This window comes from Heloderma suspectum, chromosome 5 (genome assembly GCF_057233095.1).
Source record: "Heloderma suspectum isolate Gila_16-S chromosome 5, 16-S_ref, whole genome shotgun sequence".
Classification (NCBI taxonomy): Eukaryota; Metazoa; Chordata; class Lepidosauria; order Squamata; family Helodermatidae; genus Heloderma; species Heloderma suspectum.
Genome location: NC_139462.1, coordinates 202174239 through 202187704, shown reverse-complemented (window position 1 = coordinate 202187704; position 13466 = coordinate 202174239). Strand labels below are relative to the sequence as shown.

General features: G+C 43.1%; 1 protein-coding gene across 7 annotated transcripts in view; it reads left to right on the top strand.

Moving 5' to 3' along the window:
• Nucleotides 1-13466, top strand: part of C5H10orf67 (chromosome 5 C10orf67 homolog) — an 84681-nt gene that overhangs the window by 15654 nt on the left and 55561 nt on the right. For 6 of the 7 annotated variants that reach the window (XR_014792424.1, XR_014792422.1, XR_014792421.1 and 3 more), the window contains exons 2-3: nucleotides 9530-9650; nucleotides 12498-12641. Coding sequence is in view for 1 of the 7 variants with exons in the window: in XM_084859054.1 (XP_084715180.1) it covers nucleotides 9530-9650; nucleotides 12498-12641 (265 nt within the window). In the remaining 6 variants the exon portion in view is untranslated. Of the gene's footprint in view, nucleotides 1-5062; nucleotides 5259-9529; nucleotides 9651-12497; nucleotides 12642-13466 lie in introns of all 7 variants that reach the window. The other variant, XR_014792425.1, reaches the window with a different exon arrangement.

Below are 13466 nucleotides of genomic sequence, written 5' to 3'. Positions count from 1 at the left end.
GACCAATGATCCACTATTTATTTATTTATTTATTTATTTATTTATTATTTCTATACCGCCCAATAGCTGAAGCTCTCTGGGCGGTTCACAAAAATTAAATCCAAACAACACACAATAAAACAATTTAAAATATACAGAACATTAAAACCACAATATAACAATACAACCACAATAAAACCTAGCAGCAGTGCAGGAGTTTAAAATACAGATTTAAAACAGCAAAAATAAAAATTTAGAAAGCTAAAATGCTAAAATGCCTGGGAAAATAAAAAGGTCTTCACCTGGCGCCAAAAGGAATACAATGTAGGGGCCAGGTGAACCTCACTAGGTTCATTAGCTGCCTTGAGTGCCATTTTTCTTGGTAGAAAAGTGGGGTTCAAACCAAATAAATGAGTAACAAAATAAATAAACTAAAAAGCAGTTTCATATATTAATAAATACTGTCCCGTTATTTCTTTTTCATCCTTTTGCCCATCTTGGACCTAGAGTGACCCTGAGCGGCTTGTAATCTTTTACATCCTGGGAGTGCCCAGTCTGAGCATGTGGTGCACAGAGCAAGAGCCAGTCTGTTTCTTGGCTCCATCTCCTCTTCCCACCACATGAATTGTTGCAGCTGCAGAAAGCACACCAGAACAGCTGGGCCAGCAGGCAGCACCCAGCTGGCACTTTCCTTGGTCGGCAGCCAGGGTGGCAGGAGGGGAAATTGCAAGCTTGTTGGAGCCACCCACAGCACCACAGTGGGTGGCAAAGGAGCCCCAGGCATTGGGCTATGGACCTTTGCCCTGAGGTCCCTGGCTAGCAGTGCCATGGGGTTGGCCTGATGTAGAATTGGACAGGGTTCCTGCACAAGCTTCTTGCACTTTTAATAACTGTGTAGAAGAGGAGATTTTGCCTGGAATTCCCTCTTCTGCATAGCTATTAAAGATGCAGGAGCCCTATTCTCTTTTGCCACCTTAGGAGTTAGTCGGTACGGTGCTTTCATAATATCCTAGCAATTCCAAAAATCACAAGCTAAAACAAATGACAGGTTTTCTCTAAATCCCAGTTTCCCCGGTTGTTGCTAGGTTAGGTTTGCACTTTGAAGTCTAACTGATTTTAACTAGCAGAGAGTTAAGCCTAATATGCAACTGAACACCAGGATGATTAGAGGCAATGGAAGATGGAACTCAGTGGCCTTTTATAATTGGGTAGAAGGGGGAATTTCACTTGGTGCAGGCAGATTGTCCCGTCAGGGTGCTGCAAGGGAAAGAAGTTGCACAGAGGGGTGGGGGACTCTTCTATACTCCCATTTTCCATTAAAAAAAAATTATTGTAACTCCCATTAAAAACTAAACACATCTCTGGTGTTATGATACACTTTTCACCAGAAGAGATCGAGGACCCAAACAGATGAGATGTACGGCCATGATTAGACTGCCTGACTTAACATTAAACTTTAATGCTAACAACACTTGCTAATTTGACAGGGAAAGCAGTGCTGGGGAGAGAATGTCAAATCCTTTCTCTTCAAGTCATTTCCCCCATTCTAAGCCCCAAAGCTTCCCAAACTACTATTAGTTTAGCTGAGGGGGGAGGAATACAGGTACTTGTGCCTGCATTTTTAGCACCTCCTAGAGGAGGAGTTTATACTGGGGAACCAGTATGATGTATGAGAGCCAGTGTGGTGTAGTGGCTAGAGTGTTGGACTGGGAGCCGGGAGATCTGGGTTCTAGTCCCCACTCGGCCATGGAAGCTCACTGGGTAACTTTGGGCCAGTCACAAAGTCTCAGCCCAACCTACCTCACAGGGTTGTTGTTGTGAGGATAAAATGGAGAGGAGGAGGAGGAGGAGGAGGAGAATGTAAGCCGCCTTGGGTTCCTTGCAAGAGGAAAAATGGTAGGATATAAACATAATAAATAAATGTAGTGATTAGAGTGTTGGACTGGGACTCAGGAGACCCAGGTTCTAGTCCCCCCTCGGCCATGAAGTGGGTGACTTTGGGCCAGTCACTGATTCTCAGCCTAACCCACCTCACAGGGTTGCTGTGAGGATAAAATGGACAGGAGGAGGAGGATCATGTACGCCGCCTTGGGCTCCTTGGATAAATGAAACAAATAAATAAATAAATGGCACAAGGAGAAAAGGTTAAACTCACTCTTCTCTGGTGCCACTGCTCTAATCAGAGTTGGAGCCCCAACAGCTCTTTCTTCTTTTTTCACTTTAAAGTCAAGAGATCCGATTAGGGATCTTCTGCATCATGTCCGTTTTCGCCCTTAGATAGCAACCCTCTTGGAATTTAATGCGCAGGTGCATGGCCCTCTGTCACTTCACTTCCCTCTGCAAATGCTAGTCTTTTTAAACTCCATGTCATCATCTCACACCTGCTAGATGACATATTAAAGGAACTGTGTTTACCATATGCCTGAATTAGTCATCATCACAGAGGAAATCCATACCACAGTGGAATTTGGGTGGACCACATGGAAAGGCATGTGAATGGTGACAAGTTGGGAAGTTAGCTCATCTTTCAAATGTGCATATTTTTAAAAAAGAAAAGAAAAAAAGACTGGCATCCAAGCATAGATCAAGACAGGCAAAGCTGTTCTCCTTCTCAGGTTCCATTCAAATATAAATCATACATGTATCATATTATGTATTAGCATACATTAATTTATTTCCCCCATAAATATTTCTAATACATTATATCTATTAGAGTGCATTACAGTGAAATCCTATGCATGTTTTACTCAGAAGTAATTATCACTGTGTTCAACAGGGCTTACTCTCTAGTCAGTGAGTTTAATATTGCAGCCTTATACTGCAAACCTATAAATGCTTACCTAGGAATAAGTCCCATTGAACTCAATGGGATTTACTTCCAAGTCAACAGGCATAGGATTTTGCTGTTAGGCTGTAATCTAAAACACACATACTTGGGCAAAGCCCTTTGAACATAATGGGACTTACTTCTGAGAAAATATGCATAAGAGTTTTCTGTTAATTATGCATAACTTGCTTAATCAACCAAGTACATGTTGGAACAACACAGCAAGGTCTCTAGCAGAGACATGCCCTATAAGTGCTTGCAAAATATCCCCATAATGAATAATAATAATACATTGAGTCCACTCCAGAAGGATGACAGGGCATACCCTCTATTCTCCTGGTCAGCAAATCATTTTGAGGCAGGGCCATGTTAATCATAAAGGACTTACATTGCTAAGCAATAGTTATAACCCAAGGCAGACAAGTTTACACTTATGTCTAACAGTTTAATGTAACTTTACATGACATTAAAGTTAGCATGCAAATTAAAAACGGCTCATTTCTGGTGTAAAATACACTTCCTAAATTTCATTCAAATCATTAATATTAATGATTATTTCCCTATGATTTGATCACTATAACTGATAGCACAATGTACCTATCGGGTTAGCTGCTTGTGCTCAGGTGCCATATTTCACCATGCTCCATACATGAATGATTATGAAGTATCATGCACAGCCTATGATCGACTGAATCCTCTCACTGGATCTTACTTTGCATTACAGTGGGCGATCAATTACATTAGAACCCCTTTGTTCTCCAACAGCTCTTGGAGATGCATAGCAGGGGAGAAAAGAAAGGTTTACTATAACTCAGGATGTCTCTCTTTCTCTCTCTCTCTGTCTGTCTGTCTCTGTCTGTCTCTCTGTCTCTCTCTCTCTCTCTCTCTCTCACACACACACACACACACACACCCCATACCTTCCTTTATGCTATCAAGTTGTACAAGCTGCTGGCTCTAATGCAAAGGTGGGCAAACTTCAGGCTTATGGGATCTATTTTAATTTTTTACTAGAGCCCTGAGATCTACCAACTGGAGCCTGGTGCAAAAGAGGTACACTGGGAATTAAAGAACCTATTTTGATTTTGAATTTGAGTACCAGAACTGGATGGAGCTCACTGCCCTTCCACATAACAGTCCACTCCAAGTTACCATAAGCTTCCTTAATTCCAGTCCAGCAGTATCATTTAGGGGTCAGAAATCCTTGCTGATCTACTGCAAATCATCCAGAAATCTACCAGTAGATCTAGATCTACCTTCTTCCTTCCTCTGCTCTAACACTAGATCTGCCCTATCTCTGTCCCCAACCCCCTGTGCCAATGTACAGAATACACAGTTGCAGCACCTAGATGCACATGGCACATAACATAATACTCAATGTATGTGGATTAGCATTACTACAATTCTATGCAAAGCTACCTCGGGGTAAGCTTCATGGAACTCAGTGGTTCCATTTGTTAAACACATTGAGCTTTAACAAAAGATCTTCAGCTAGCTGAAATGCAACCTGGTAGCTTTTAATTAAAACTGCAAACTCTCTTGCAAAAAACGTGCTACCATTTAAACTTCTAGAATGAAGCAGGAAACCTAAAGGAAAGGAAAGGAAAGGAGTATCCAGCCTCAGCTTGACTATTTCCCTCATCGTCTCCCGATTTCCTATATGCTAATCTGGCACAATAATAACATTTTAAGGCCTCATTATCACCCACTGACATCATTCACACAACACAACAGTCCAGAGTATGGGTTGAGTATGGGTTGTCATTGAATCATGGGTTGTTGTGTTATTTGAACTGAGCCACACTAACAAACCATGATTTGTTAACCAGGATCATCCCACGAAGAGAACCCATGGTTTGTTGTTGGGTTGTGAACTCTGGGTTGGTCATGGACAGCAAACCATGAGTTTTTTTAGCACAGCTGGGTTCATGCAATACAACAGCTCATGGTTCAACAACAACCCATGATTCAATGACAACCCACACTCAACCCACTCTGGGTTGTCGTGTTGTGCGACCACAAGTTGGATCCTTGGTTTCTCTACCTCAAATGGAAAACTCTGGGGATCTAGGGGGAGGCTCCACCTCCTTCCAGAAGAGATTTTAGAGACTGCATCCTGGCTCCACAGGGCAGACCCTTTCCCTGCCAGCTGGCCTCCTTCACTCCAGAAGTACAGAAATCCATTGTTAAGTACAGAATGTCAGTCTTGTTGCCATGGTATCTCATGATTGGTTCCTTGCTAACATTCTTCCCAAGACTCTAGAAGAGGAGACAAGATGGCCAGGGCAACGCCACTCCCCGCCTCTGTCTACCACTTCCAAGAACAGGACGATATGGGTGCTACCGCACGGACTCTAGCCCAGCAGTCCACACGGAAGCTGAGCATCTCCCCAAACATTCTAGAGCTCTTGACAGTGCCTTGCTGCTTAGAGGAACTGGACGCTGATTACCGGTAACATGTCAAGCTGCCTACAGTGATAGATTGGGAGGACTCATAAAAGGGAGAGAAAGCGAGGAATTTGCAGGGGGAGGCAATGAAAGTGGAGCATGTGGGATGGCTGGGGCTTCTTTGTATGCACATCCTTTTCCTTCCATGGGGATTATATTTTTATCATACCCTTCTTCGAAAATGCTCCAGGTTGTGTACGTGATCTCTTTTCATTTTATTTAGCTCCTAATTAAATAATCTACACTCTTTTTTCTGCCTGTCCCAGTGTGCTCCAAGTGATGTACAAAATAACCATCATATAAATCACATCAGAACCCAAACCAAGTTAAAACATTAAAAATACAAAATAATAACGCAGCAGCAGCAGCAAAACCAAAACTAAAGGAGGTGAAAAACCAAAAGTGGAAAACTGGTCTGCAAATCCACAGATTCTGTGTGACTTGGAAGAAGCCGGTCAGCTCCAGGATTTGCTGGTCGGATTCACAGAAATCCAAACTCTTTTGAATGCGTTGCAGATTTCTCAGACATCCCCAGCAGAAGGTCCCAGATTCAACCCCCAGCACCTCCCAAAAGGATCAGGTAGCAGGGGATGGGAAAGGCCTTCTCTGCCTGACAGATACTCAGGAGACCAACTGCCAGTCAAAGTAGACAATTCCTGCCTAGATGGATGGATAGTTTGACCTTGTACAAGGCAGCTTCCAATATACACCAAACAAAACAGGAAGTGTGACAATGTGTCTCATACAGATGGGTATTCGTTCTTTGGCATACCTTTTATATACTAGAGCATGTCCTAATTGTACTAGACCACTGAGGAAGACTGTATGTTGAAACGTGCTTGGTCCATTTGGTATTGTTACTTTTGGTATGGTTAGGTTTTTTCCAGCACAATAATTCTGTATTCTCTTTTATTGTTTAGATGTATGCTTTTAAACTACACAGATAAAAAACCCTTCATCATTAGATTTTGTTATATATATTTATTATCACCAGTAAGCACAACTCAGCTTCCGATATACCTCTGCTTTTACATGGCATCTCAGACCCAGAGCTAAAAACTTGCTCCCCGCTATCCTTCATTCAAAACTTAAATAGCACAAATGCTTTGCCAGAAACCCTTCATTGAACAAGTATACAAACACTCCAGATTTCATAGGCAACTCCTGCTATTATTTGTTACACGAGGATCGCTACTGGCAAAGTATCTCTGTGGTGATGATACACTTAAGTACACAGTTTTTTAATAAGCATGTGTACATTTCCTCTCATGATAAGGATGCTTCCTTGTGCAAGGAAGCAATTTGTCCACAGCCAATTGTGGCACGTGGCCATCTGCATTTTCTGCTGGAAATGTGTGTGCAGGTGCACCAAAGTTAGCTTCTTGGAGTCTTTTCTCGTGAGCGCTTGATTGTACTTCAGATTTGTGCAGGAGACATTTCCAGTGCATTGTGCCCAATATAAGGTGGCTTAAAATTGAATTGCAACTCTGAGCCAAGTTCAGAACCAGGAAATATATCCATCTTCCTTGCTCTTACATAGCGATGTTAAACTTTCTCATCTTGCTGTTCAAAGAGCTTTCAGACATGATGTGATTAACACATAGGGAACATTTCCATGTTCCAGTAATGCAATCTCTAGAATGATTCTGGGAGGTGATAACGTAAAAGGCTATTTAAAAATCATACTGGCATTTGTTGCGACCTTGTCTTCCCCTAGTTTTGCACTAAGAGTTCCCCCTGTGAATGAGCTAAGTTTAGCTTGAGTGACGTACATGTTGACTCAGTCTTATTCCACAGCCAAAGCTGCTACTGTTCTCTGCACCTGTTCTCTGCAGTTGGAAAATCCAGTCAAGTTTAGAATCGCAGCCACCTCCAGGAGATTTGTGTGTTATGAGTTTGCCTACACAAAGGCCTTGTTAATCAGAATACTTGGCTTCCCAAATAATATGACAGTGGGAGTCAAGAAAGCGAGGGGGTAACCCTCCCACAATGCAACTGAAGGATGTTTTAAGTTGCTCCATCACATGCTGAGCCATTTATGTTCAAGTGGTTTACTATGTGCATTCCCCAGAGAATGACTCTAGGGCATAGGTGATAAATTATTCAATCTAAGGAGACATCCATCTGATGCCTGGATGGAAGACTGCCTAGAAGCCTGGTGTAAGCTGCTTTGGAAGGAAGGCTGGGAGCTAAGTGAAAAAAAAACTGGTGCAATTTTTCCCATCACACAGCATGAAATGTCCTGTCCCTGCACCCCCTGCAACAAAGTCTGTAATAGCATGGAGAAAGTTACCCACCCTGTCAGGGCTTGGCCATCGAGAGCATCTGGTGAGAGTCAGGAGCCAGGAACTAGGAGTCAAGACCAAAGACTAATCAGGATCAGAGACAAACCAGAAGGCAGGACCAGAGAACAAGCCAGGAATCAAGCCCAAGTACAAGGCTAGAAATACAAGACATGGCAGAGCTCAGCTCAAGAAAGGCTCAGCTGGAAAAGGAAATCATTTCTATTCCTTCCTGCCCAGGAGAAGCCAATGGCCAGCTTAAGTGGGTGGACCCAAGGCAAATCTGGAAGGTTCTTCCCTGAGATGCTGCAGTGACATAGCTAACCAGGTGGTGCAGTGGTCTGCGCACCAATTCACATCTCCTATATAAAGTGACATAAAGTCGCTTCCATGCAATGGCTGCCATGCATGCATTGCACCTAAGCCAAAGCAATGACAACTCACTGTGTGTTGTTTACAGTAGGCCTAAACGAAGTCAAAACAAATGAGTAAGGGAGTCCTGTGATAACCACGTTGTAATGAAAGACTCTTATGAAAGCACCACCCTGAGACCCCAAAATATATTGTCTGTTGAACCCTTACTTAATTCGATTCAGGGGCCACATAAATCTTGGTAATTAATGGATTAAACTGCTCCCTAGCAGTGCTCCTGCTTCAAGGCTTCTCCCAGTCTAAAGGAAGAGTGGGAAGGGGGAGTCTGGCTGTACACTGTCAGGGGCAGCACACAGGTAATTCCCTCTGCCTGAATACAACTCAAAAGAAAAGCCCATTTAGACCTGGTCTATTAGTCAGGCAATATACGGCAGGGAGAGAGGTTAGAATTCTGCCTCCCACACCAGGTTCAGTTGGTTTTATTGTCGCAGTAGCATTTCGGCCATATTTTTCCAGACATGAGGTCTAGGGCACATATATAACTATACTACAATAAGGTCAGGAAGGAGAGCTTCCCTAGATGTTGCCAAGTGCTTATTTAAGGAGCCAGCCTCACATTTTGAGTATCGTCGATCTTAAGCACCTGCCAGGTGCTTCACACGTTTTCTTCTTCAGATATAAAAATTACAGTGCAATCCTATCTATTACTCAGAAGTAAGTTGCACTGAGCTCACTATGATCCCTTCCAAACAGTATTATTGCAGAACAGAATTATTACCCTTTACAATAAAAGAGCCACACATGTAGATTCTCTGGTAATAATCTGTTTTAGAATATCAGCCGCCAACCAGCCAACTGCGTTGTACTCAGAGCTGATAAACAATAGACAATAAGGGTGCAATCCTATGGGGATAGGCGGCCGCCTCCAAACTCAGAGGCGACCACCTATCAAATGCAGGGCAGGTGAAGCACGGAGGGGATTGTTCCCTCTATGCTTCTCCTGCCCTGCATTTGCAGCTAGACAGCTGATTTCAGCTGTCTAGCCGCAGGAAGGTAGAGTGGGGGAGGAGGCTGCCAGTACAACATATAGGATGTGTTGTACCAGCATTTCCACCTTCCCCGCCCCGGAATAACCCCTGGAACGCCCCGTTTTGGCTGCTTCACGCTTGGAAGAGGCAGCGCAGAAGGAGGAGAAGGTCATTTCCCAGAAAACCACATTTCCTATGGCCATCTAGCCGCTGACTAGCAGCCATAGGATTGCTCCCTAAGCTCACTTATTTGGAAGCAAATTTCCTTGACATTAATGGGATTTTCAAGTACTGGTTTTAATATTTTTATAAATGTTTTAAATAAATGTTTTTATTTATTATGATGTTTTAAAATGTATTTGATTGTATTTTACTCTTTTTTGTAAACCTCTTAGAAATATTTTTTAAATATGGTAAGTGGTATATAGATCTATTAAATAATAATAATAATAATAAATATGTTTAGTGTTGGGGTACATACAATTAAAAGGAAAACAGATCATTTTGTACATGATTGCTACTTTAAGCTTAATATCTGTTAGGTGAAATATCTCTGCTGTTCAGAGTAACCAATTTTTTTTTTAATCCTATAGGCCTAGAATTTCAGAAGACCTAAAAATAGGTATTGCAATCTCAGATCATGCCACGCAAACTGATGTAAGTGAAATAGGAGATCTAAAAGAGTTTATTATAACAACAAGGACTTTGTTAAAGGTAAGCTGTTTTCTGCCATCATTCAAACAGAGCATTGTTGGAATACATATAAGACACTGTAGTCATTTACATAAGTAGCTAGTTCTCATAAAGAAACTGTGTGGAATTCCTATAACTGTATTTTAATCATTAATTTGTAGCACCTGTACTAAGTTTTTCTCTCAAAATCATGGATAATATTTTCATTATGTTTTATTGTCAATCTCCCTATTATACACTCTTTATTATCAACCTCTAGATAGCATATGTAGCTAAAATCAAAGTGATTAAGCCTGTAGCCCTGTGCAGGTGTTTGCCTGCTCCATTGGTAGAGGCATTCAGAGCACTGTCTGGTCCAGTTTTATTGGATGAGTTTCAGTTATTGAGGCCTGAGGATGCAGACAAGGTGCTTGGCCAAGTCCGATCGACTACTTGTGTGCTTGACCCTTGCCCTTCATGGCTTATTAAATCAAACAAGGAGGGGATGTCCGGCTGGGTCCAGGAGGTTGTAAATTCCTCCTTGAGAGAGGGAGTGGTGCCGGCTGCTTTAAAAGAGATGGTAATCAGACCACTCCTAAAAAAAGCCTAACCTAGACCCGGAGGATGTTAACAATTCTAGGCCAGTGGCCAACATCCCCTTCCTGGGCAAGGTGCTTAGGAGCGGGTGGTTGCAGGACAGCTCCAGGCACTGTTGAATGAAACGGATTATCTAGATCCATTTCAATCGGGCTTCAGGCCTCGTTTTGGAACAGAAACTGCCTTGGTCACCCTGTGGGATGACCTCTGCCAGAAGAAGGACAGGAGGAGTGCGACTCTGTTGATTCTCCTGGACCTCTCGGTGGCTTTCAATACCATCGACCATGGTATCCTTCTGGATAGGTTGTCTGGGTTGGGAGTTGGAGGCACTGCACTGCAGTGCTTCCGCTACTACTTGGATGGCCAATTCCAGAAGGTGGTGCTGGGGGATTATTGCTCTGTGCCACAGCAATTGTGCCATGGGGTTCCTCAGGGCTCTATTTTATCCCCTATGCTGTTTAACATCTACATGAAACCGCTGCGGGAGGTTATCCGGAGGTGTGGGCTGACGTGCCATCAATATGTGGATGACACCCAGCTCTACCTCACTTTCTCATCAAACCCAGGTGAGGCAGTGGCTGTTCCGAATCAGTGCCTGGGCATGGTAATGGACTGGATGAGGGCCAAGAAACTGAAACTCAATCCAGACAAGACGGAGGTACTGTTAGTGGGTGGTTCGTCTGCCTGTCTAGGTGATATTCAACCTGTTCTGGAGGGGGTTACACTCCCCCTAAAGGATCACATTCGTAGTTTGGGAGTGCTCTTGGACCCTGAACTGTCACTTGAGGCACAGGTGAACTCAGTGGCACGGAGCACTTTTTATCAGCTTAGGCTGGTATACCAACTACGCCCTTATCTGGACAGAGATAGCCTAGCTACAGTTATCCATGCTCTGATAACGTCTTGTCTGGATTACTGCAATGCATTATACATGGAGCTGCCTTTGAAAACGGTCCAGAAACTTCAGCTGGTCCAAAATAGGGCAGCAAAATTGTTAACAGGGACTGGCCAGCAAGCTCATATTACGCCAGTACTTTTTCAGTTGCCCTACACACAAGCAGTTGAACACCTGCATAGGGATTGTCTTACATACAGAAATATATAATTATGGTTGGTGATTGGGTAGTGGGTAGCTGCGTTTCGTTTGGATGCCCCTCTCCTGCCCATTTTCCTGGGATTGCACAGTGACTGTGTCATGTTCTGGTCTGAAGCAGGAGCTTAGGGGAGCAAAGCAGGCAGATATTGCAGCACCCAGGAAAGCTCCTCACGAGCAATTTGCTCAGACCAGGTTTTGAGACTAGGGATGTCAGAGGAATCTCTTTGGGGCATGGAGTTCACTAAGTTTCGTCAGCTCAGGCCACCGGACTTCGGTCAGTTTTCTTCTAACTGGTCCAACTTGGTCTGCAGTGAGTCGTGTTTTTTTATTTGTGCAAATTACAACTGTAATTTGCACACATTTGCACAAGTTGTGCAAATTACACAAATTTCAACTGCAATTTGCACAAATTATGCACTTTGTAGCTGCAATTTGTACAAATTATGCAAATTGTGGCTGTCATTTGCACAAATTGGGCAAATTTCAGACACAATTCATGCAAATCTCAATTTGCACACATTGCAGCAGACACACACACACACACACACACACCCCTACAGAAAAAGTCTCTGGAGTTCAGGGAAAAGCTATGGCTTGGCTCGCAAATGCAAGCCAAGTCAGGTGGGCTGCAGAAGTCCATTGAGCCCAAAAAGGGATGAATTCCATGTGATAGACATCCCTACTTGAGACCAGACTAAAGCCTTTTATACTTCAGTCCAGAAGCCCCCTCTCAGAATCCACCCACTCTGACAAAGTGGAAAGCCTTAAAGCGACAAGCCTGTGGCCTGGAGCCTCTGTCACTCCAAGAGTTCATGTCAGGCACGCTGCCAGCGTTGGCACACCACGCATTGTGGAATTCTTGTGGGTGGGTGTGCTGGCCCAGTGCTGCAGCTGTTGCTCCAGGCTCCAAGGTCTCTTGGCTTGGGGTCTCCAGCATCTCCAGCTTGGTTGGGGGCCTCCAGTTCTACAGTGGTGTTTGGGCCCAGTGACTCCTCTGTTGGCACCACTGGTTCCTCAGCTTGTGAGTCCGTGTCCAGGTCACTGCTGGACTCAGGAATCCTGACAGACTGGCGTGTGTGTGTTCATCATGCTGAGTCAGTGTGCTTGGGGTCAGTGTTCTGCTAACTACAGCAGCTACAGAAGAGCTTATTTTGAATACATGTAATATTAATCTGTTTTTCTTTTTGCATGTTCAGTTCACAAACTCTGTTTATGATGATTTTGCAATGTATAAAAATGTCCTTAAAACACAGTATGAGGAAAAAATACACGAACAGGCATCCAATCTCTGGCTAGAAATCAGTGACAGACTGAAACACATTGAGGACTTTTATAAGCAGGTACAGTCTAACTTTCCTTATCCCTCTTAGCATCAGTGTGTTATTGCTAATGTGTTCTGTTGTGTTTGTTTGTTTGTTTGATAGAAATATATAGCAATATGTTGATGGTTATAGTCTAGCAGCTAGCAAGACACGACAGAGGGCGTATCTACATTATAGACTTAAACCGAGTTAGGGCACAATGCTATACATGTTTAGAGAGAAAGAAACATGGCTGGCTGGGGAATCCTGGGAGTTGTAGGACTTTTTTCTGTCTAAACATGCATAGGATTTTGCCTTTAATATCATTCCCACTTCCCAAGAAACTCTGGGAGTTGTAATTATATAACTAAAGACTGAGTTCTCTAACAGAAATTCTCAGCACCTCACCAAACTATAATTCCCAGGATTCTTTGAGGGAGCTTTGACAATTACATTGATATTAAACTGATAGATGTTTGCAGTGTAGCGATGGCCACAGTTTTTAAATAGTTTTGCTTAAACTAGAGTTCTTGCATTTAGAACAAGTCAGTCCATTGACTAACTCTCTTTGGGAGGGTTGGTTTATAGATTTGCTTCACACTCAGGATTTAGAATCATAGAATAGTAGGGTTGGAAGGGGCCTATAAGACCATCGAGTCCAACCCCCTGCACAGTCAGGAGGATTTGACTGCTTGCTCTGCACTCTATTGTTTAGTTCTGCTTAAAATACACCATAATCTTAAATACGTGAGCAGGTGTTTTCAAGTGGTACAAACAGGCATTCAAAGAAGGGATGTTCATTGGCAGCGAAAAACCACACAAGCCCTTGAAGTTTTTGATAAGATGTTACAGCATTTTAATGTG